The following is a 21,002-nucleotide window of genomic DNA, read 5'->3' as shown; positions in this document are numbered from 1 at the left end:
AGCGTTGTATTATTACGTCATCGAGGCTAAAAAACAGCTGCATTTGATCATATTAGGTTGTTTGTTACGTCATACTATATACCGGTTCAATAAATCGTATTCTGGACGCGTATATATATATATATATGAGGTATATAAGAGTCCTGCACCATTTGTTTGGTGTGCATAGCACATAAGGACGCCAAAAGTGTATTTATTTTCGCTGGCTACAATGTTCAAAGTGTTATGTATAAATTTGGCGAAGTTTATTACGCCATTCAGACTCTCGGTGTTTCGAACTCGTTTTTAGATGTTTTGTTTACCATATTTAAAACAACTAAGAAATGGTAGAGGCAAAAGTCGCTGAACCCCTGTTATCAGTTTTGCACTTCAGTTTATTCATAGAATGTTTTAGGATGTTATAAGAATTTCCGATCTCCGCTCGTGGTTCAAAATAAAGTTATTACAAGCAAGGTTCAAAATAAGGTTATTACAGTTCAACTCAACTGATTGATGCAATGTCGGTTTGTTTGTATGACTGCTACAGTTGAGTAATTTCCGGAAACGCTGTTATTATGACAGAATAAACTACGCAAAAAATGCTATTGCGTAACTGGCGTATTGCTTACGTCGCGAAATAACAATAAATAGGCAGCTGATTTAAGTGAATCTACGTCATAGATACCCAGCTAAGTCTAAGCACTGAAAAAACGTAATTTAAAAATGACATCAACAAGCAGAAGAGGAAGTCTTATTAGAGATGCAGAAAATGCTGAGAAAGAAAACGGTAAGTAATTATCACTGATAATAACTTAGAGTTAAATATGAGACTGATAATGGAATTTTAGGAAATAATTGTTTCTTGCAAAAAAGAATTCGTTGGACTTGATTTCTGTCACGTAATTTTGTCTGTCCCTACCAAATAAGAATAAAAAGTGAAATTCGTTGATTAACTTGTGCTCTTAGAAGCGACATAATTAATTATTACGATGTAAAAACGTGGTTGTACAAGCACAGCATAAAACTTATAACAAATGATCGAGTTTACTATTTGTTGTCATCACAGCTAGCTCATCTTCGAGTAAGAGCGGATTTTGGAAGAAATGTGAAATCGTTGTAACTTCTGCTGGAAATACAATGTCACAAATCTGTGAGAAGTTAAAGGTAATTTGTTGTTTTTATCCATAGCATGCTTTAACAACTGTCGTTTTGCTGCTGGTTTCCAATGTTTTTAAATAACATGACCTTCGCTATCAGTTTCGAAGAAATAAAAAAATGTAAAATTGTATTTAGACGACAAATAACATCTTGTGCCGCTTTAATGTCTGTTAGTATGTTTTATAACTGTTTTAGTGTTTTTGTTCAGTATGCTTTTTGGTAGTGGTTCTATAGGCTTGTAATGTTTTAAAAGGAAACATTTTATTCTGTACTTTATTATTTATGTAGTATGGTGGGGGGGAGATAAGACATCTTTTCATTCTATTTTCTCGTCCCACACTAAAAAAAGAAAATGCAAAGATTATAAAACCTTATCCTCACAAGTCACAACTTCCGTAGACCGTTGTTCAAGACAAAATCAAGATCCCATTCTCACCCCCCACCCTGCTATATACGTAAAAACAATAAAACGTGAATAAAACAAATTTAATTCTCAACGTTTATTTTAGAACGAAGATGTAATCGTGTCTTATATCGAAACAAGAAATGGTGGGCTATTTTTACAATATTTAGCTACTTTTGACGTCTAAACGAGCACCTACGTACAACACCTCTGTTCCTACATACGTACATACGAACGTATACCTACATACGTACATACGAACGGGCAACGTATACGTTTCTACATAGGCCTACTTGCAACATACACGATATTTATGTTATAACTCGACAGTGAGCATGAGGTGTACGCTTTTAACCTAATAATCCAATATTTTTTAATATTTTCAAGAGAATGAGACTTTTCAAAATATATTATCACGATAATCTAATTCAAAGGGACACTAATTGAAAACGTTGCCGGAAACTCGAATACAAGCTTCTTGATCACGTGTATAGGAAACGATAATGACATCACAACCGGGTTAAAACGACTGGAATCAATTGGTTGCAAGGCGACAATTGTTAACGGGACTGAAAGGACAGGTAATATTAAAAAAACACTTGATTTTGTTTTACCGCCTATCCGGATACGGTACTGTTGGGTAGGATGGACACTATTGGCACATATAGTATTCCGTTTTCTGATCAAATTATTTGAATATTCCTTATATACTACCAAATGGTAGAAAAATGAGAAATAAAACACGGGCCATCTTACCCCAATTTACTATATTTAATGTTTCAACTGTTTCAAGCGGAGTGGTTTCCCCGTCACGTGACTGAGCTTGAATTGTGCAGAGGGACTAAGACCGATTACGAACCTGACAAAGATTCCAATCACCCTGGGTTTAATGACCCTGTATATGTGGAAAGACGCAACTACATTTCGAACATTGCCCATTTCTACAAGCAGTAAGTTAGAATAAAGCAACTTATAGTAGTTGAAGAGATAATGTCAAGTTTACACTTACGATGTAATGTTTTATAAATGTTCTCTTTTTTTTGGGGGGGGGTATTCTACCGTCATTTATGTTTGTGTAATGTTACTAGTAGTAAGTTCGCACTCATTAGGACAAATACGAACTATTAACTAAACTTATAGTAGTTAAAAAGATATATCGCCCACGAATTTACATACGTGGACCACGTGGTATTTAAGCGAGCATGAGATATGGTAAACAATACCCGCGTTATAACCACTTTCGGTGCATCGTAACGCGAGGAAGAAAATGCTACATTCATTCATTCCTTTGCATTTACTCATCAGTTTCTGCTTTTACGCGTTGGTGCTGTTTGTTCGCAAAACACTAAACTTGATTTTATTACTGTTCTTATAAAGTGGGACTGACATACCTACGGTTGACTATACAAACGAGGATAGACAAACTTGGTCAGTTGTCTACAAGACATTGAAGAGACTTCACGCCACCCATGCTTGTAAAGTGTACAAAGACAACTTTCAGCGGCTGGAGAAAGAGTGCGGGTATTCCCCTAACAAGATACCGCAGTTACAAACAGTGTCAGAGTTCCTGAAAGGTAGGTTACGTCAAAAGTGACGTCCACTCTCTAAAAGAGTGCATCTTGGTTTTTTAAGGCACACAACACTTTGTTACCCAACTTTCTTCGCTGATTTAATTAATCTGATCTTCGTTGCTGTATTCGAGGAGAAAAATAAAACAAATTTCGTTTATTTATTTTTATTTTATTAATTTATTTGTTTAATTCATTCAATATCTGCGAACAGGTTACTAATGTTCATTTTCTAATGTAGAACAAACTGGGTTCCAACTCCAACCTGCTCCCGGTATTATAACACCACGTGACTTCCTGGCAAGCTTGGCTTTCAAAGTCTTTCAATGTACGCAGTATATACGTCATCCAGCTTCGCCAATGCACTCTCCAGAACCGTACGTTATATTTGATCTCTATTATTGTATATTGATAGGTCATTTCATTATAATTGTAAAATTTACGAATGTTTTATAAAAGTCTCTCTCCACTTAATCACTATTGACATGAATATTATACTGGCGTTTATGTTTGTGTAACGTGACTATAGCTGTAAGTTCTCACCTATTAGAATAAATACAAACATTTAACTAATCAATTAAAAGTCACGTCTGCTTGTCTACACATTGCAATAACGTTTCAACTCGACTGTGGGTATGGGAGTGGCAACCATGCGACAAGTCGCTTAAGTGTATTATAAACGCTCAAATGGCAGACAATTAATTCCATATAGTCATGTAGCATTCCATATAGTCATGTAGCATTCCATATATTCATGTAACAAACAATTTACAAAATAAAATTCCATTAATGTTTGGTTTCAGGGATTGTTGCCACGAGCTTATAGGACACATACCGATGCTTCTAGACCCAACATTCGCACTGTATTCCCAGCAAATAGGTCTGGCCTCGCTGGGTGTAAGCGACAGCGACATTACTAAATTAGCTACGGTAAGAATTCTTACGTTATACAGTAGAGGGTTGGGGAAGACGGGACACTTTACTTAGCACATAGTTTTCAAAAAATAACATGATCTTGTTTTAAACGATTACTCTATATGGGAGTCGTCTTGTGATTAGAGTTTTATGTTTTTTTTTAAATGTTCCTTGTTTGCTACCAAATTGAACTAGAAAATAGAATGAAAAGGTGTCCCATCTTCTCCCATCCTCTACTATAATATCATTTTTCCTTTTGATTAAAGTAACACACGTTAATAAATAGTTAACACACGTTAATAAATAGTTAACACACGTTAATAAACCGAAAAGACAGGATATAGCGACAAAAAAGTTTAACAAAAACTTGGGTAAAAATATTCAAAAAGACACAGAAATTAACATCTAAAAAAAAACAATATTAAGGTAAAAACCTCAATTAAAAATAGTATTTTTTACATTACAGTTGTACTGGTTTACTGTTGAGTTCGGACTTTGTAAAGAGAACAATGTCTTGAAAGCGTACGGCGCTGGTCTTATGTCTTCGTACGGCGAGTTACAGGTATACTATACATTATTAATGCTGTCGTTAATCACCGTCTGCCGTATGCATCTGTCATAATAACGAATGACGCAAGTGCAACGCACTACTATTATATTTACGTCATATTAAATATATTTTTCCAATAACCGAGTAGTATTGATATTTTAATTAAATATTACAACAGCATGCGTTGAGTGATGTTCCAATGCATTTGCCACTGCAAGCAGAGAAGACATGTTTGCAGCCATACGAAGACTCCGTTTATCAACCAATCTATTTCGTTTCTGAAAGCTTTGATGAAGCTTTTAATCAAGTCAGGTAAAATTGAACTAGTTACGTTTTAGTTATTTTTTTAAACAAAATCATAGTATAGTACAGTGGGGTAAGTTGGAACACTTTTAGCATATAATATCCAAATATTCTGTTCGTGTTTTAAACAATTAACAACGGTCTATGGGAGTCGGAGGTTACGATTTTAATTATAATATTTTTTGAATATTCTGTTTTTAGTACCAAATGGGACGAGAATATAGAATAAAAAGGTTTCCTATATCTTTCTCCCACGTACTATATATTTGGCCCAGAGTTTACGGGTCCGACGCTTTACCCTTCTAAACCATTGCGGGCGTGTGTGTCCTAAACGACAACGTTATAAGTTTTTCAAGTGCATTTTAAAATTATATGTTTATAGATTTTCTACCATTTAACCAAATAAATCTTGATATAATCTCATTAGCTGACGTTGGGTAAAGTAAGGGTTGTATTGGATTACCATGCAGTCATATATTAATAATTAATGGATAGTCAAGGTTTAAAATTGTGATTCGTCAAGGCAGAACTAAAGTTCTTTTTAAACCTTTACCCTGAGCGCTAGATTTTTAATTTTACTGTTCCATTAGTTTAACTTTGATATATGTATATATGGTGTAAAAGTGTATTTTTTAGAGCCTTTTCACAACACTGCACCAAACGTGGATTTGATATTACCTACAACGAAAACGATGGTTATATCCAGACTGTTCCATACATAAATTTGTAAATCTACCAAAACAAGACCAGTTATGCTTTTCTGCTGCCTTTGTAAAATGTCTGTTAAATATTCAGTTTTGAAATCTATAGTAAAGTGTGTTCCCTTTCCCTGCCTTGCATTTTAATTTGATTCGTTCTCCTTTAGTTCGTTTCATGCTTTGTAGTAATAAATTCCGCCAGCTTGCATTTGACCTAGTTTCAATACGGATTTTAAGCTTCAATAGTTTATATAGCGGCAGACGATACAGCAAGCTATATAGGAAATTACATACAGAGAGAAAAGCGTGAATTTCCTGCAGCTAAGCTAGGCTACCAATACTTCAGTGAAGCATAACGTAGCTCTAAATGTAAAGTTATGCTAATTTGTGGCACCAAACCAAATTTTAAGAAGTCATACGTTATGGTTATATATCCAACAATCTATAAGTAAATAATACAACACAATACAGCACAGTATATTTTCAACACAGTATTTTAAGTTTCTATAATATTATACACAAATTAGGCCAAAGCCAATTTCCCGCCAAAGGAAATTTGAACGAAGCTTTTGAAAAAGGCACTTGATGCGAAACAATGGATTTTGTTCCCAGGAGCAATCAACGTCTGCGCCGCATACAGGCACAGCTGTAACTCGTGGATTTAACTTAGTTAGCTCTCTGTACAGTCTTCTTGGTTCAGTAACGTTACAGCCAGGTTTCAGTTATGTAACGCTATAGTGAGGCTAGTTTGTAGCATTAAATACGCTCTTCGACAAGCTGAGTGCAATTTATTTTGATGTGTGCACAAGTACACTTATTTAAAGTTTAGGCTACCTTTATTTTCGCACTGGTCCTTGGTTAAGAAGTATTGATTACATTTAAAGATGGGCATAGCCTATGAACGTGTTGGTTAGATTCTCTTTATACGCTTCAGCGAATTTCCGGGGATGGTCCGACACTGTCAATGCATAAAACTAAATGCACCGGAAAGTTTAAATGCATTGTAAACATGTAAAGTTAGAAGCATTACTAACTCTAACAGTGTAGTCTAGTTCTCTAGTATTCCAGTGCCCTGCTGTGTAATGTGTGTATTAAGCATACACTAAGACCAGTGCTGGTGTTTGAGCTAACAATACCTTTAATAAAAAATGAAAAAATACTTATGAAATAAAAAAAAACTATGAGATTGATTTAGTATTAGGTCGAAGAACTTAAACTTAGTCAAAGTTAGCCATACGGCTATACACATGCGGTCAGACAACTTTAAGGAAAATTGCGTTCAGGCAGTTTGTATATATTATACTGCCTAACGATACATGCTATATAAGACAGTCTTACCGTTTATACGCTCTAGATTCTTGAAATTTGAAGGAAAACTGTGCTGTTGTCTAACGCGAGTAGTAGACAAATCGTGAGTTTACGTATACACGCTCAAAGTTCTCAGAATTTTGCAATATACTGTTCAAGCCTGTGCGCCATGGAGAGTAATGCACAAACACGCCACCGTGTCTCGACCAATGGGAAACAAGGTACGACTTCGAATAACAACAACATAAAAAGTTCATCGGCAACTGGCCAATGGGGCAGAGCATGGTAGGCAGCCTATACCACGTTGGCATGTACTGGTTTAAAGTTGTGTAAATATAATTAGAACTTATGGAGAATTGCACTAAGTATACTTATATTTTTGTTATGCATTTGTAACATTGCAAATTAATATGGTAAGATTTACAATTGAGACTACGTTTTATATTAGCCCTGTGAAACTGACCAACCCTTTAAAAGATGCACCATACTTTATTCACGTTTCACCTTTAGCGGATAATATTAAAATATCCCGATCGTGTTTTAAACAATCACGGCCTACTAGAGATACGGCCTGATAATTCACATTTTACGTTTGAAATTAGAAGGCCTATTGTACGTCACAAACACCATTATTTTCAATTGTTACGTCTGTAGTAGGCCGTGAAACAATTAACAAAATCAATGGAGTTTACTATTCAAAGGGTGTCTCATCTCTTCTCACTCTTACTATATTGTTCAGGCAAATATAGTTATTTTAAAACAGATCTGACTGTGTCCCTTTTTTAACGGTGAAAAGTTTTACAGGCGTGTGGATGTTTGGACATTCTTTGGATGTCTTTTCGTTCTGTTCGTGTGCCCAATTCTGCCGTTAACCTTTTATGCATCGTGTACCCACCACGAGTGTAGTCTGGTCGAAACAGCTTACTCTGTGTGGTCCGGATCATTGGATTTTTCTTTACCGGCCGTTTCTGGTTTTGCCGCTCGGACATATTTTACCTGGATTGCATTTCAGGTAAATGAATGAAGGTGATTTGTTTTATTCCCGCGTGGCGGACAACGACAGCGGTTATTTTACAGATGTTCCGTTCCGTTTCGTTCACCCGGCACGTGCTGGCTACTTTTAAGTTATCACATATGTCGTATAAGATAGAAGTTATTAAAAAGCAGTTAAATATTTATTTGTTTTGGTTGGGTAAAACTGTTACATGTGCCGTATGTTTATCATCTCATTCGTCAAAACTTTAAAGTGTTTGTATAGGCTTGTTTAAGTGGTTTTCTAAAAGCTATTAAACCGAAAACACATTTCGCCCTAAGAGACCCCACGAGTCAAAATAAACAGAGTACAATTTATCACTGAGAGTAATTGTGTCCAAATAAATTAACGAAGTATGATCTCTTGAATGATTGAACGGCACTGGTATACTCGATTGGCGTTATAATGACGAACGTTCTAAAACGTGGTTGTTCTGTTTTTACACATACGAGTTCCTACGAATGCATAACTACAGATGTTTTTGGTTGTTTTATCTCTTTCTTTGTGGCTGACAAATTCAACTTCTGTTATGTAACCTTTACATTAAAGATTCTTCTTTCTGCATTGCCCGACATCGTACACTTGATTCTACCACGTTACGTTGGTGGTATTCAACCTGGCGCAGTTACACCAAGTGGGAGGGTTAATAGATACAACATCAACGGTCTTCAGGTATGTACAGTTATTTCTGATTTGATTTACACAAATACAACTGAATCAAATGTTATTACATACGTGGTAACTGGTAAGTGGGCACGAGGTATATAAGCAGAACATTCGTGTTTTAACAACGGTCGTTGCGCCGCCACACCAAGACAATACTTTACATTCATTCATATAGTAGAGTGGGGGAAGACGGGACACCTTCAGCACATAAAATCCAGATATCCTGATTTTGTTTTAATCAATTTACAACGGTCTATGGGAGACGTGAGGATACGGTTCTATAATTCTTTGAATGTTCTTTGTTTACTATTAAAAGAGACGAGAAAACGGAAGAAGGAGCTGTCCATCTCCCCCTATCCTACTATATACTTATATGTTTTAATCGATGGCAAGTCGACTTATAACGACCGCCATTTTATCATAACTTGGATTTTGCATACCAATCTACCTCCGTCACTGTAACCTATAAAGGACAAAATAAAGTAGTTATAACTGTCGGAAATTAATCCGCCCTTTATCGACCCACAGGCTTGGTTAATTACACACATACTATGGGCCGCCAATGCATTTTACTTCAAGCTTTTCTCGCCATCTATAGTCTTCAATAACATGGGTGCTTTCTTGGTGCTTTCCAACATAACTGGATATTGTCTTGCTACGTTTTGTTACATTAAAGGTCAGTTATGCGGTAAAGCTATTACTCGATTACGAATGATAATATAAATAACCGTCATTCATTAATTTATTTATTTGTTCATTGTCGTTTTTTAGGGGGCTTTTCTGGTGAGGTAGCAGTACAGTATATGTAACGGGTAGAACGCATGCAATGCGTATTAGCTGTTAGAATTCTTCTGTTTCCCATAGAATTAAATGTACATGTACTTGCAAATTGCAATTGCATGGTATTAAAAAATTTTATTTTACAGGTCGGTTATTCCCCACTCATGAGAATGATTGCAAACTAAGCGGACATTTCTTGTACGATTATTTAATGGGTGTTGAATTTAACCCAAGGATTGGGTGTTGGTTCGACTTTAAATTATTCTTTAACGGTCGGCCAGGTATGAAGAAATAATGCATGTTATGTTTGGGTGTATTAGTAATGAATGAATGGTTGTTTCTTCTGTTACGAAGGTCGGGGAAATATAGTACTGTGGGGTAAGTTGGGAAACCTTTAGCACATAATATTCAAATATCCTGATCGTAGTTTAAACAATTAACAACGGTCTATGGCAGTCGTGAGGATATTTACTACCATATAAGACAAGAAAATAAAATGAAAAAAATCTTCCTCTACCATACTGTACACTAGTTAATACGACATTTTAAAAAGACGGGTCGTTATAACACGTATTTGAATAAAACCACGTACAAAAAGGGTTTAGTATGGAAATGTCATTTTTTTCTTGATCCAGTCGGAAAAGGGTCTAAACTCCTATATCATACATTGTTCTATCGGCCAGGGGCTCTTTACCAGAAATTCCCTATTACCCCAACACCCAGGCTACCAGAATGTTTTATAAGTACGAAACTACAGCACTATACATGTTATAATTCATGTTATTGCCATTTTTGCGCATCAAACACAAATATTTGGTTATGCTTTGATTTTGTGTGGCCCTTTTCTGTAATAAGCCAACTCTGCCCTACATCTCTGGTCCCATACAGCATTCCACACACAATAGGATAAAATAAACTCTTCACCGTTGCAGGCATTGTAGCTTGGTCAATCATCAATTTATCATTTGCTTCGCGTCAATACGAGACCTTTAGTCACGTGACCGATTCCATGATTCTTTTGAATTTTCTTCAAGCAATCTACGTCATTGACTTTTTCTGGAACGAAACTTGGTATTTGAAAACAATGGATATTTGCCATGACCATTTCGGATTCTACCTGGCCTGGGGCGACCTCGCGTGGCTGCCTATTATGTATACTTTGCAGGTAATGTCTTTCTTCTTTTATTAAATACATGTAAAGAGTTACCATTGTATGTAACCCTACAGTGGTGGCTCCGACGAGCCTCGAACACCTATCCTTTAATGTGGAGGCAAAAGCAACGCTTCGGAATAGCGTTTTGATGTCATATTTAACACACAGGGTTTTTACCTCGCATACCACCCGGTCGAACTCGGAGTTATAAAGTCAAGCCTCATCTTATTGCTAGGGTCGGTCGGTTACGTCATATTTCGATCCGCTAACAGTCAGAAGGATAAATTTCGAAAGAAGAAAGATAAATGCAAAATTTGGGGTAAGTAGGGTAGTGATGCGTGAGTGTAGTAGGGTGGGGGGAGATGGGACACTTTTTCATTCTATTTTCTCGTCCCATTTGATAGTAAGCAAAGAACATTCAAATCTTATTTTTCTTTTTTTTTAGGGAAATCTCCCGAATATATTGAGTGTTCTTATACGTCGTCAGATGGGGTACGTCATCAAAGTACACTTCTAGTATCCGGTTGGTGGGGTGTAGCTCGTCACTTCAACTACACCGGAGATTTGTTAGGGGTAAGTTATGAACTGTGGGTTCATGTGCTTATTCAGGGTTTTTACAAATTTTTGAATATTGAATATTGTGGTAAGATGGTTAGTATTTTTATTGTCATTTATTGTAGCATTTAGTGGTAAATAAAGAATATTTACAGAATTATTTATAAGTAACCGCATGACTCCAAATGACAGTAACACAATTAAGAAATGATGGATATGTATCTTACCCGACAGAACTAATATGTTAGCAAGAGTTGCGAGATTAAAAACCATTTTTTGTGACATACATGGTAACTCGTAAGCGTCTACGAGGTGCATAAAACAGACACACCCATGTAAATTATAACAACTGTCGTTCTCCCCTCCCTATGTGAGAATAAATATTAACTAAGTTTTAATTATAACCGAGTTTTTTTTACAGTCACTTGCTTACTGCTTATGTTGCGGGGGTGACCACATTCTGCCATATTTCTACATCATATACATGACCATACTGCTGGTACATAGGTTATATAGGGATGAACACAGGTGTAAATGCAAGTACGGGGAGTATTGGACGCTCTATGTTCAACGTGTGCCTTGGAGACTTATACCTGGCCTGTATTAAACGATGGTGCTATACCAGAGTTGATTTGAACATGCTATATTGGGACTGTGTTATTGAATTGAAATATTTATACCCACGTTTCTGTATTGGCTGTCTCTTCTTGTCAACTGTGATTAAAATTACGAAGAATGTCTTCTAGTAATTTTCAAGAAAAGCAATCTACATCCGAGATTGATATTTTGGTATTGAACGGACATATTATGTTCTCTGCGTAGCCAGCCTAGTGTCAGATGAATTCTCACGTCGCCAAGTTATTTGCGCCGCCTTCTTTAGGCATACGGGTCACGGATTCAAGGCTCGATGCTGCTACTAGCACTTTTACTCCCATGTTGTCCGTTGTGAGATGTCTAACTGTCAGCCACACACACTAGAAAAATTCTCTAAAAATAATCTCATAAGCGAGCAAGAGTCGTATTAAATAAAACACCTATATTTTATATATGAAGATTGTCGTTGCCCTGCCACGCAAAGATTAGTAAGTTACATTTAACGGTTAAACGAGTGTATTACTTCCTGAATATTTTCTTTGTTTCTGATTTTAAGCTCTCCAATTTAGAAAACATGCCTAAAAGTTAATCTAGATCAACTTGATAACTATTAACTAATATGATTTAAAATACAACTCGATTGTGCTAAAACTTGAAATGCTGAAGCAAATTTATTTGTCTTTCACAGAAATTCATGTTTTCCACCACTACAAGCACTGATAAAAACTTGGATCATTGTGATTTTAACTGGCACACATAATTTACAAATTGGACACACAACCAAAGATTAATTGTTTTGTACGGGACAAGTTAAGTGCTATAGACATGTAAAATTCATAAAAGTTTTAGGCAGAGACAACTGCAGCTAAAAACTGCACAAATATCATTTTTTTCGTGCAGTTAAGTGTAAAATCTGATGTTCATGCAAATGCATTTGTAAACATGAGTCTTAAAAACACAAGTCTTACGCCTCTTATGTACAAGACAAACAAAACTTGAAGCTGTTTTCTTCAATACGAAAGGAATAAAAATACATTTCTAACTAAAACAAATTTATAAGCAGGCTTACAGGGCAGCGAGTAGAATTTAAATCAAGTTTTCAAACCTTGAAAGTTAGGTCTTCTTGGTTTGGCTCCTCATTAACCTGGGAGGAGATTTCAACAACATCGCTCCTCCATCGGACTTTGCTCTTCTTTTATTTGTCGATCTCAATAAACGTCGAGATTTTCGTTCAATTGCGACGCCGTCCTCAGACTTACGTCGCTTCTTTGCTTGCTTTGGCGCCTCGTGTGTCCGTGATCTTGTGACAGCTCTTTCGTCGGAAATCCCGCTGCTAGTTGGTTGATCATCGGAGTGAGAACGGGTTGTCATCTTTTCAGGAGGTGGGAGAGGATCATCAGTTACTTCACCACTAGAGGATGATATACTACTATCTTGTAACACCTCGGTGGGAGTTGGGGTGGGAGGGTCAACAGTTGCAGGTTGCTGTTCTTCAGGTTTTGGGATGGTTATGATTTCTGGAAGGCAAAAAACAAAGCGTTATTACCAGCACTGATGTACAGCTTTAACAAATCTATTATTTTGGTGGTTTTTGGAATGGTACCAAAAATATTTGAAAACTTGGAAACTAAATATGGGATGTGTAACCGTGTTTATAGATTGAGTGAAATACATACATCATGTCGGCTTTTGGTTATCGCCATAGGCCATGGCCCATAAAATAAGGAAAATAATGGTTAACCAAAATAGGCTAAGGTAATATTATGACAACTGGACAAAACTGTTTTATAGTGAAAATTCTTATTGAGAATATTTCATAAAAAGCGCAACACATGATGCAAACTTACCTTCTTTAGCATTATTGTCATTATAAGGTGGGGGTGGTGGTTTAACCGTTTCTTTTGATTCACTTGTACTTGGCTCAGTATTTTGTCTGTGGGGTTAGGTAACTATTATTCATGTGTTTCTAACATTACACTACAAACTGGTTAGTCCCAACTAAATGATGAAAGCAAGACTCATAAGAGCATATGCCTATCTTTTGGAAAACCAGCTAATTAGGACATGTATGTCTATGCCAGAATACTACCTCTAATTGGCGTTCTCTTTAATTTACCTGTTACTATTTATTATGATAGCCTATTATAATAAATTTCCAGCATGTATGCACACCTGTGTTAGGCCCCTATACCTAACAAGCTGTTATACCAAACCCTTACTTGTCAGCTGCACTCGTCCATGTTTCAAAGTAAGTATCTCTTTTCCTAGTTTGTTCCATTTGTCTCCTTTCAATAATAACCACGATGACACTGGTGTTGTCGGCTCTCATCATTCGCATCTCCCATCTCTCCAATGCTGTTTGCACAAGTTGATGTGCTGGACTTGTGTGCGTTGTGCTTGTATCGCCTGACTCCTGCTGGTAAGAGGCGTTCATATTAATTTAACTTTTGCATGTACATGAGAAAAAATAGTGGCAAAGGTGCCTATGAAAAGTTTTTTAGTTATGGTACGTGGTACCCCATTTCTGCAGTTTTTTTCACATAAATTACATTGTAGTATTTGTATTTACAGCATAGCATTGGCGTAAGACTTTTTAAATTTTGCACACAATTTGTGACAACGTTGTTAAGGGCAGTATTACTTAGTTGTCAAGCATAGAAAACCTCATTGATTAATGTGGCGCATGCACCATGTAGTATGCTTTAGCTCTGCTCTGGTATATAAATTTCCACAATTAAAACAAGCATCACTTACTACTCTTTTTCTCTCATCTTCAAGATTCCCAACTAGATTGACAGATTCTTGTGGTCTAACCATATTCCACAAGCCATCACTAGCAAGGACAACAAACTGTTCTTTGTTCTCATGTAACTTGTACACATAAACATCTGGTACAGGTGATACCTATGATAAAAAATATTAGGCATTTTAATATACAAAAATTGAAAGTTTTGTAAGAATGACAACTTAGGAAAATAACAGTCACAAAAAAGTTCCTACAGTATTAGTTTAAGTCAGACGTGTTCATATTAAAATAATGACTTATACCATCCATTTTATTTTGAATTGTTAAATTATTGCTATTATTATTTAAAAAACTTTAATTACCCTAACATTATAATGTCACATTGACAAACTTAAGTTATAATGTAAACAACAAATACCACAAGTCAACAACCTATTCAACCAACCACAAATTCATTGAGTTCTGAATTAAAACTCCATAAATCCCCAAGTGAGCGTGCCACCGCAAGAAATGGGATTTTATCAATTTTTGTGCTTCGTCTTATAGGACCGGTGTGTGAGATCTTAGGTCGCGACCAAACCACGCGATTTACCCCAGCTTTGTTCATAACACTGTTAAACAAATTATGTATATATATATATATATATATATATATATAGTAGGCTGGGCCAATATGGGACACCTTTGGAACCTGTAATATCCTGATCGTGTTTCAGATAATTATCAACGAAGTGAGTCACGGATTTATAATTCTTTTAATGTTCATTGTTTACTACCAAATGGGACGAGAAAATAGAATCAGAAGGTGTCCCATTCCCCCATCATACTGGCCTCCTATATATTATATGTACAAACTATTGTCGCTGTTATGTGTGTTATAAATGACTTAAAGTTAGACTTAAAGTATGTGAAGTCTTTTTGTGTTAGTGAAAGTTATATTTGAATAAAGAGACTGAGTAGGCTATCCATTATGACATAACACCACCCCTTACCAGCCCCCACATCGTTCTATTCTCGATCTTTCTTTATATAATTCTGGTTTATGATCAATGGTCAAATCTTTTGCGATGAACTTTGGTTTAATCACTGATTTGTCGCAAACATCCCTGCTACCCATCACTATCATTGAATCGCCGACATTGGCAACATACATCAAGTTGCCACGAATGATTACAAGGCTTGCGGTGGTTCCTGCTGTACTAGGATGGCCAAGTCCTGTCTTTGGCCACTCAGCTGTAGAGGAAAGTTACACATTAATGAATTATCCATTGTTGTGCTGTGGACATTAAACACTCCTTAATATGACCTTGACTTGAGTGCAGAAAACACTACTTTTGTGAGAAATTTAAATACAAACGTAACAGCCTATATATATATCCATGACAGTATGACACAATTGTGTTAATTTTTTTTTCATTCAAAACTTTTTCTTTGCTATAATACTATTTTTGCTAGGATAGAAAGCTTATATTACAGAATATCTATGCATAAAAGACCTGAAAACATATGAGTTACTGACAGAATTAGGAAGTTAAATTTACCATATCTTTATTAAACACATTTGTTTTCCATAAAAAAATGATTACAAAATCTTACGTAGTTTGTTCCACATTGCATGGTGAGTTGAAACAAAAGCATCCGAGATTGCTTTTTTAACGGTCTCGGCATCTTTAGAGAAAAATCCTTTCTGCACTTTTATATTTTCCAACAAATGATCTTTGGCAAAGTGAGCAGCATCTTTGCCCCCATGGCCATCGAAAATCGCGAACGCAGCGTACTCGAGAACGACTTTTCCAGACTTTACTCGTTCGAATTGAACTGAAATCACATCTTCCATGTATTTCCTGCCACCCTGATTAACTTCTGCAGTAACACGCAAGTTCCAACAGTTTGTCGGCATTTCTGCCAACTTGGAGTAAATAAAACCCACGCAGATAAAAGGTATTGTACAGACAGTTAAAATCGAGCCCTAATGGCCTGAAATAGAGAAAACGAGTTAACATAGCGAACGACGAACGTAATGAGACCATAATTATACAGAACAACTAAACGACTTTCCCTTTGGAATTTTATTGCACAAAATAGCTGCCAGCCTACAATCAAGTATTATCTACATTTTAGTTAACACCATACCGGTTAAAAAGAACCAAAACACTGTAATCTATAAACAAACTACGACCCAGTTTTAAACTATGTATAAGTTGCGCCGCCAATCTTTTATTTGTTTACCGTTTATGACGTCATAAAGCAATTTTCAAATTAAACTTTTCAAGGGACAAATACATTTCTAGGTAAAAAAATCGTAGACGCTCTTGTCTATGTTGACAGATTTGAGTTTGCAATCCAATAACTTTAAAATAATTTCGGTTATTAAAAAATACTCTCATACAATTCAAAGCGGAATAAAGGCGCTTTATTTATTATTTTTTTTTACAATAATGCCTTTGTTAGGGAAAATAAATTTAACTTAAAAAAATTATATTATGACTTCAAATGTTTATGTTAAAACTTATTCGTTAAATCGTTGCCGAAAATAGTTATAATTCACCCCAATAGTATTAAGCAGCGCCATCATGCGTACGGATTGATGTTGTATTTTTATTCCATGTCGTGTTCCTTTTCTAGTTAGCTTGTTAGCAATATGGTGGCCAGGTACATAAATCCGTAATAATCATCGTTATTTTACATTTAATATTCAAAGTTTTGGTTTTATAAGATAGAGTATATATTCGTCTACACATGTGTAGCCATATTCAATACAATTTTGTTCCACAACTTGTAAAAAAATCACTTGAAAAGTCGAACGCTGTCGGTTGTATTTTCTTACTAACTTCTAAACCAGTGAGGAAAACAGTTGAAAGGATTAAATTATACATGAATATTGTGTCTGTTTGGGTATATAATCGAAGAAAAGCAATGTTTTACGGTTTATTATTGTATATTTTTACAAAGAGAGCGTTTTTTACTAAGACATCCTTTCAACTTTTTTTCTTGTCGTTTTACATTTAGAAGTTTAAGTTGCAATTCAAAGCAAGCACTAAAATATTCCTACATTACAGTAAGAAGCTCCCAAGGGTACCGGAGTCCCTCTTGAAAAAGAGGAAGGAGTACCAGGCACAGAAGGCAAAACAAGCACAAGCTGCTATTCTTAATAAGAAGGTACATAATAATTTTATATATACTTGCGGCCATTCAAAGTATAGGGTTGCTACTAAAACCCTCCATGTTATCTGCTAACCGCTAAACCTAAAAAAACAATCCGTATACTGGCCTATAATAAGTAATGTAGTGGAGGATTCTGTACCATACTTTAATTTTTTTACATACGACTTATTATCTGAATGTCACTCTCTTTTTTCACAAGTGGGCGCTCATTTTTTTTAGTGAATTTGAAAAAAACGTCGTTTTTGTGACATATAAAACGTGTATTAGTATAGTATTTAAATATTTTATAAAAAATCGTTTACTAACAGTAAGTTTTACAGTTTACAGACATAAAACTTAAACCCCTAACCTCTTAACTTCTAACCCCCAACCCCTAACTCGTGCCAATCACACAAAAAAAAACTTTAAAAAAATAAAACGTATTGCACTGTGCGGGACTCGAACCCGGTAAGAACGAAACAAAGATATTAAACGAGGGCACGCAAACTGTTACACCACAGAGCCGACGACAGAAAGATGTTTTTACTAGTGTTTTATATATTTATACAGGTATTTTCACTATTTAAGTAATTTGTTTTACACTTATTACCAATTTAAAGTGTTTCTTTGTGTATTTTTTTCTCAAAATTTTAAACTTAACAAGAGCGCCCACTTGTGAAAAGAAGAGAGTGACATTCGGATAATAAGTCGTATGTAATTTTTTTAAAGATTTTTGTTTTGCGTCACAATTGTTTCTTTTTTGACATTACAAAATAATAAAGTTTTATCCTATACCCTATGACATACCTGAGAATTCTTTGCTAGTCTCGACACTTTAAAAATCTATCATAATAACCTCTCAAAGGTAAAAAATAAACTGCCCGTCTGCAAAGTATGGCACTCTCATTTTTTATAGGAGTTTCCTGTTATGCATCACATTTGTATACCTTTTAACATTACAGAAATTTCAGTTTTCAAAGTTTCACTGGAAGATTCTTTGCTAGTATCCACACTTTAATAATCTCTTTGCATTTTTTTATTACTCATGCGACTACTTTAAAAATTTCATCTCATTTCAGAAAAACAAGGAGAAGCGAAAGATAATCTTCAAAAGAGCTGAGCAATATGTGAAGGAATATCGAATTAAGGAAAGAGATGGAATCAGGCTTGCACGCCAAGCAAGAACACATAATAATTATTATGTTCCTGATGAACCAAAACTCGCATTCGTTATCAGAATCAGAGGGTAAGAGAATTTTGTAAAGTGGTGTGTGGCCTTGTGGTTAATTATATATTTATTCTGTTAAATTAGTTCTTGGGTTTAAAACAGAGTTAGACCATTGCCCCAGTTAAATAGGATTAGCTAATATAAATCATAGGCATTCTAAGTGAATCTATATTACCTAATTAACAGTATGTCTAGAAAAAGCACACATAGTTATTTTTAGTCGACATTTCAGCATGAAATTTCAGGTTGTCTTCAAATGTTTTTTACCTCTGGGTAAAGTAAGTTATCCCTATTTTATTATCCCGATGAATGCTTAATAAATTAGCCATTCATATTAAAATCCTTAAAACAACCTTAACACTGCTTTAACAAATTAAATATTACTTTACTTTTTATTCCAGTATCAACCAAGTGAGCCCAAAGGTGAAAAAGGTTCTTCAGCTTTTTAGACTTCGTCAAATCCACAATGGTGTTTTCATCAAGCTGAACAAACCAACTCTACAGATGTTAAGGATAGCTGAACCATACATTGCTTGGGGGTAAGTGGGTTTAACAGCATTCAGCATAGGTGCCAAGCGTTTAAAAACGCAGGGGAGGAAGGAATAGTTAATCACATATTCCTATAGAACTGATTAGTTTGTAATGTTTACTGATAATTGCAGTGCAGAATACCAACCCTGGCACCTTACGTTTGTTGCCCATGTATAAAAGTAATGTTGTCATGGTTTAGATTTACTAAGTAATAAGTTCTTTTTGCTGAAGAATTTGCAGCAATTAGTAAATCAAACCAAGCGTTTAACAAGAGGTCTCTTTGTGGTCCCTCAACAGACTTACTAGTAGAGAAACTCTTCTTCACTTACATTTAGTTAGTTTATTTTTACTCAGTAGACATAGGTCCAACGGCTCCTAATGACTTATAGCACCCTGTGTGTCGGGGTAATAAGCCAACTGTGGCCTAAATATAAGGTGTCTTGCTGGAATTATAATATCTGAATTCAAACTGACCGTTCAAATCACAGATACCCTAACTTGAAGACCGTTCGTGAATTGATCTACAAAAGAGGTCATGGAAAGGTCAACAAATCTAGGATTCCAATCACAGATAACAACATCATTGAAGACTCTCTTGGTTGGTGAAAATATTGAGAATTTGCGAAATATTTATAATTTAATTAGGTGTTTTATTCATCTGGAGTGGTGTGTCCAATTTAATTGTTTGTCGACTTTCAAATTTTACTTTACCCAAAGTAACGTTTTGTAATTTTTTTTATAAATAGCAGAAATCAGTCCTGTATTTATTGGTTTTAGACTCCGGTTCTAATCGCATTTTTTGTATAATTTTTAGGATTATGTATGTTTATATTAGAGTTTTATCATTATTATAAAACTGAAAGAAAGTCACATAGATAACTTATCATTTACTACACAGGTCAAATAGGTGTAATATAAAAATTCTATAAAATAAATAATATTAAAAGATCAAAGTTCATTGATCTGTATTCCCCCACAGGCAAGAAGGGAATCATCTGCGTTGAAGATTTGATTCACGAAATCTTCACTGTTGGCCCCAACTTTAAGGCAGCAGCAGCTTTCTTGTGGCCATTCAAACTATCCTCTCCCCGTGGTGGCTTCCAGAAGGTGACCAACCACTTTGTTGAGGGTGGTGACTGTGGCAACAGAGAGGACAAGATAAATGCTCTTGTTCGCCAGATGAATTAAATTCCGCAATCTGTTTGCTGTGTTTTTTCTCTCATAGAGTTAGGCAGTGAAAGCTTTTTTTTATAGTCTTGACAGTGGAAGTGTCTCTGAAAGAGTAGATTGAAAATAGTTTTATGTCATTTAAAAGGATTTTGTTTTTGTGGGTCATATGTAATAGGAGGTATTTTATTTTAGCTTTTAAGATTTGATAGTTTTAACTGGATCTTGTTTTAGTGGTAAAAGAATTAGGAGGTAAAGGAAGCCATGGTTTGATGTCAGGTTTCAGGTGCAGTAACTAGCAGACTGACCATGAAATTTTTGGATTAAAATGTATAGAATGGTCAAGGACGCTTACACATCTGAAAGCAAACAATTTACATATAGTCGTGTCACTCGAGTGAATGTTTAACAATTCTTTTATCAGTGTTTTTAGTTGTAAGATTAGGAACGGCTATGTGTTGTTTGATATTACAGATCAGCATTAGCAGACTTATATTATTACCTAAACGATTAGAACCTAATT

General features: G+C 35.4%; 4 protein-coding genes across 5 annotated transcripts; 3 read left to right on the top strand and 1 right to left on the bottom strand.

Moving 5' to 3' along the window:
• Positions 1 to 607: 607 nt before the first annotated feature.
• Positions 608 to 5,782, top strand: LOC149740635 (tyrosine 3-monooxygenase-like). Its single transcript, XM_089872806.1, has 11 exons — positions 608 to 766; positions 1,046 to 1,143; positions 1,647 to 1,686; positions 1,975 to 2,121; positions 2,334 to 2,490; positions 2,918 to 3,114; positions 3,350 to 3,485; positions 3,912 to 4,038; positions 4,490 to 4,585; positions 4,752 to 4,885; positions 5,513 to 5,782. Exons 1-11 carry the CDS (start codon positions 703 to 705, stop codon positions 5,604 to 5,606), a joined length of 1,290 nt encoding a protein of 429 aa, XP_089728932.1. The 5' UTR covers positions 608 to 702; the 3' UTR covers positions 5,607 to 5,782.
• A 1,205-nt stretch (positions 5,783 to 6,987) lies between these two features.
• Positions 6,988 to 11,809, top strand: LOC149740634 (7-dehydrocholesterol reductase-like). Its single transcript, XM_089872804.1, has 9 exons — positions 6,988 to 7,167; positions 7,687 to 7,894; positions 8,465 to 8,587; positions 9,110 to 9,257; positions 9,508 to 9,642; positions 10,294 to 10,526; positions 10,683 to 10,833; positions 10,960 to 11,087; positions 11,491 to 11,809. Exons 1-9 carry the CDS (start codon positions 7,052 to 7,054, stop codon positions 11,674 to 11,676), a joined length of 1,428 nt encoding a protein of 475 aa, XP_089728930.1. The 5' UTR covers positions 6,988 to 7,051; the 3' UTR covers positions 11,677 to 11,809.
• A 506-nt stretch (positions 11,810 to 12,315) lies between these two features.
• On the bottom strand, positions 12,316 to 16,411 carry LOC149740633 (protein phosphatase 1D-like). 2 transcript variants are annotated; one of them, XM_089872803.1, is made up of 7 exons: positions 16,006 to 16,411; positions 15,402 to 15,642; positions 14,855 to 15,020; positions 14,418 to 14,567; positions 13,883 to 14,076; positions 13,511 to 13,596; positions 12,316 to 13,180 (listed from the first exon to the last, which is right to left on the bottom strand). In XM_089872803.1, exons 1-7 carry the CDS (start codon positions 16,307 to 16,309, stop codon positions 12,777 to 12,779), a joined length of 1,545 nt encoding a protein of 514 aa, XP_089728929.1. In that variant the 5' UTR covers positions 16,310 to 16,411; the 3' UTR covers positions 12,316 to 12,776. The 2 variants fall into 2 exon arrangements, with proteins under 2 accessions (XP_089728929.1, XP_089728928.1); XM_089872802.1 differs by having other exon boundaries at positions 13,883 to 14,079; positions 16,006 to 16,410.
• A 505-nt stretch (positions 16,412 to 16,916) lies between these two features.
• On the top strand, positions 16,917 to 20,513 carry LOC149740632 (large ribosomal subunit protein uL30-like). Its single transcript, XM_089872813.1, has 6 exons — positions 16,917 to 17,061; positions 17,469 to 17,568; positions 18,633 to 18,799; positions 19,183 to 19,320; positions 19,801 to 19,910; positions 20,292 to 20,513. Exons 1-6 carry the CDS (start codon positions 17,051 to 17,053, stop codon positions 20,498 to 20,500), a joined length of 735 nt encoding a protein of 244 aa, XP_089728939.1. The 5' UTR covers positions 16,917 to 17,050; the 3' UTR covers positions 20,501 to 20,513.
• Positions 20,514 to 21,002: the final 489 nt, after the last annotated feature.

The sequence above is a fragment of the Ciona robusta genome, chromosome 2, assembly GCF_009617815.1.
Source record: "Ciona robusta chromosome 2, ASM961781v2".
In the NCBI taxonomy this organism is placed as follows: domain Eukaryota; kingdom Metazoa; phylum Chordata; class Ascidiacea; order Phlebobranchia; family Cionidae; genus Ciona; species Ciona robusta.
This window is presented reverse-complemented; position numbering and strand designations above follow the sequence as displayed.

Excerpts from the sequence above, each read along its gene's own strand:
- LOC149740635 (XM_089872806.1), top strand. The coding sequence starts at position 703 with ATGACATCAACAAGCAGAAGAGGAAGTCTTATTAGAGATGCAGAAAAT. Across the intron at positions 767-1,045 it reads AAATGCTGAGAAAGAAAACG|CTAGCTCATCTTCGAGTAAG; the intron begins GTAAGTAATTAT and ends TTGTCATCACAG. Across the intron at positions 3,115-3,349 it reads AGTGTCAGAGTTCCTGAAAG|AACAAACTGGGTTCCAACTC; the intron begins GTAGGTTACGTC and ends TTTCTAATGTAG.
- LOC149740633 (XM_089872802.1), bottom strand. The coding sequence starts at position 16,309 with ATGCCGACAAACTGTTGGAACTTGCGTGTTACTGCAGAAGTTAATCAG. Across the intron at positions 14,080-14,417 it reads AAGATGAGAGAAAAAGAGTA|CAGGAGTCAGGCGATACAAG; the intron begins GTAAGTGATGCT and ends GCCTCTTACCAG. Across the intron at positions 13,181-13,510 it reads TGACAATAATGCTAAAGAAG|AAATCATAACCATCCCAAAA; the intron begins GTAAGTTTGCAT and ends TTTGCCTTCCAG.
- LOC149740634 (XM_089872804.1), top strand. The coding sequence starts at position 7,052 with ATGGAGAGTAATGCACAAACACGCCACCGTGTCTCGACCAATGGGAAA. Across the intron at positions 7,895-8,464 it reads TTACCTGGATTGCATTTCAG|ATTCTTCTTTCTGCATTGCC; the intron begins GTAAATGAATGA and ends TTTACATTAAAG. Across the intron at positions 8,588-9,109 it reads ACAACATCAACGGTCTTCAG|GCTTGGTTAATTACACACAT; the intron begins GTATGTACAGTT and ends ATCGACCCACAG.
- LOC149740632 (XM_089872813.1), top strand. Across the intron at positions 17,569-18,632 it reads CTGCTATTCTTAATAAGAAG|AAAAACAAGGAGAAGCGAAA; the intron begins GTACATAATAAT and ends ATCTCATTTCAG. Across the intron at positions 19,321-19,800 it reads GAACCATACATTGCTTGGGG|ATACCCTAACTTGAAGACCG; the intron begins GTAAGTGGGTTT and ends TTCAAATCACAG.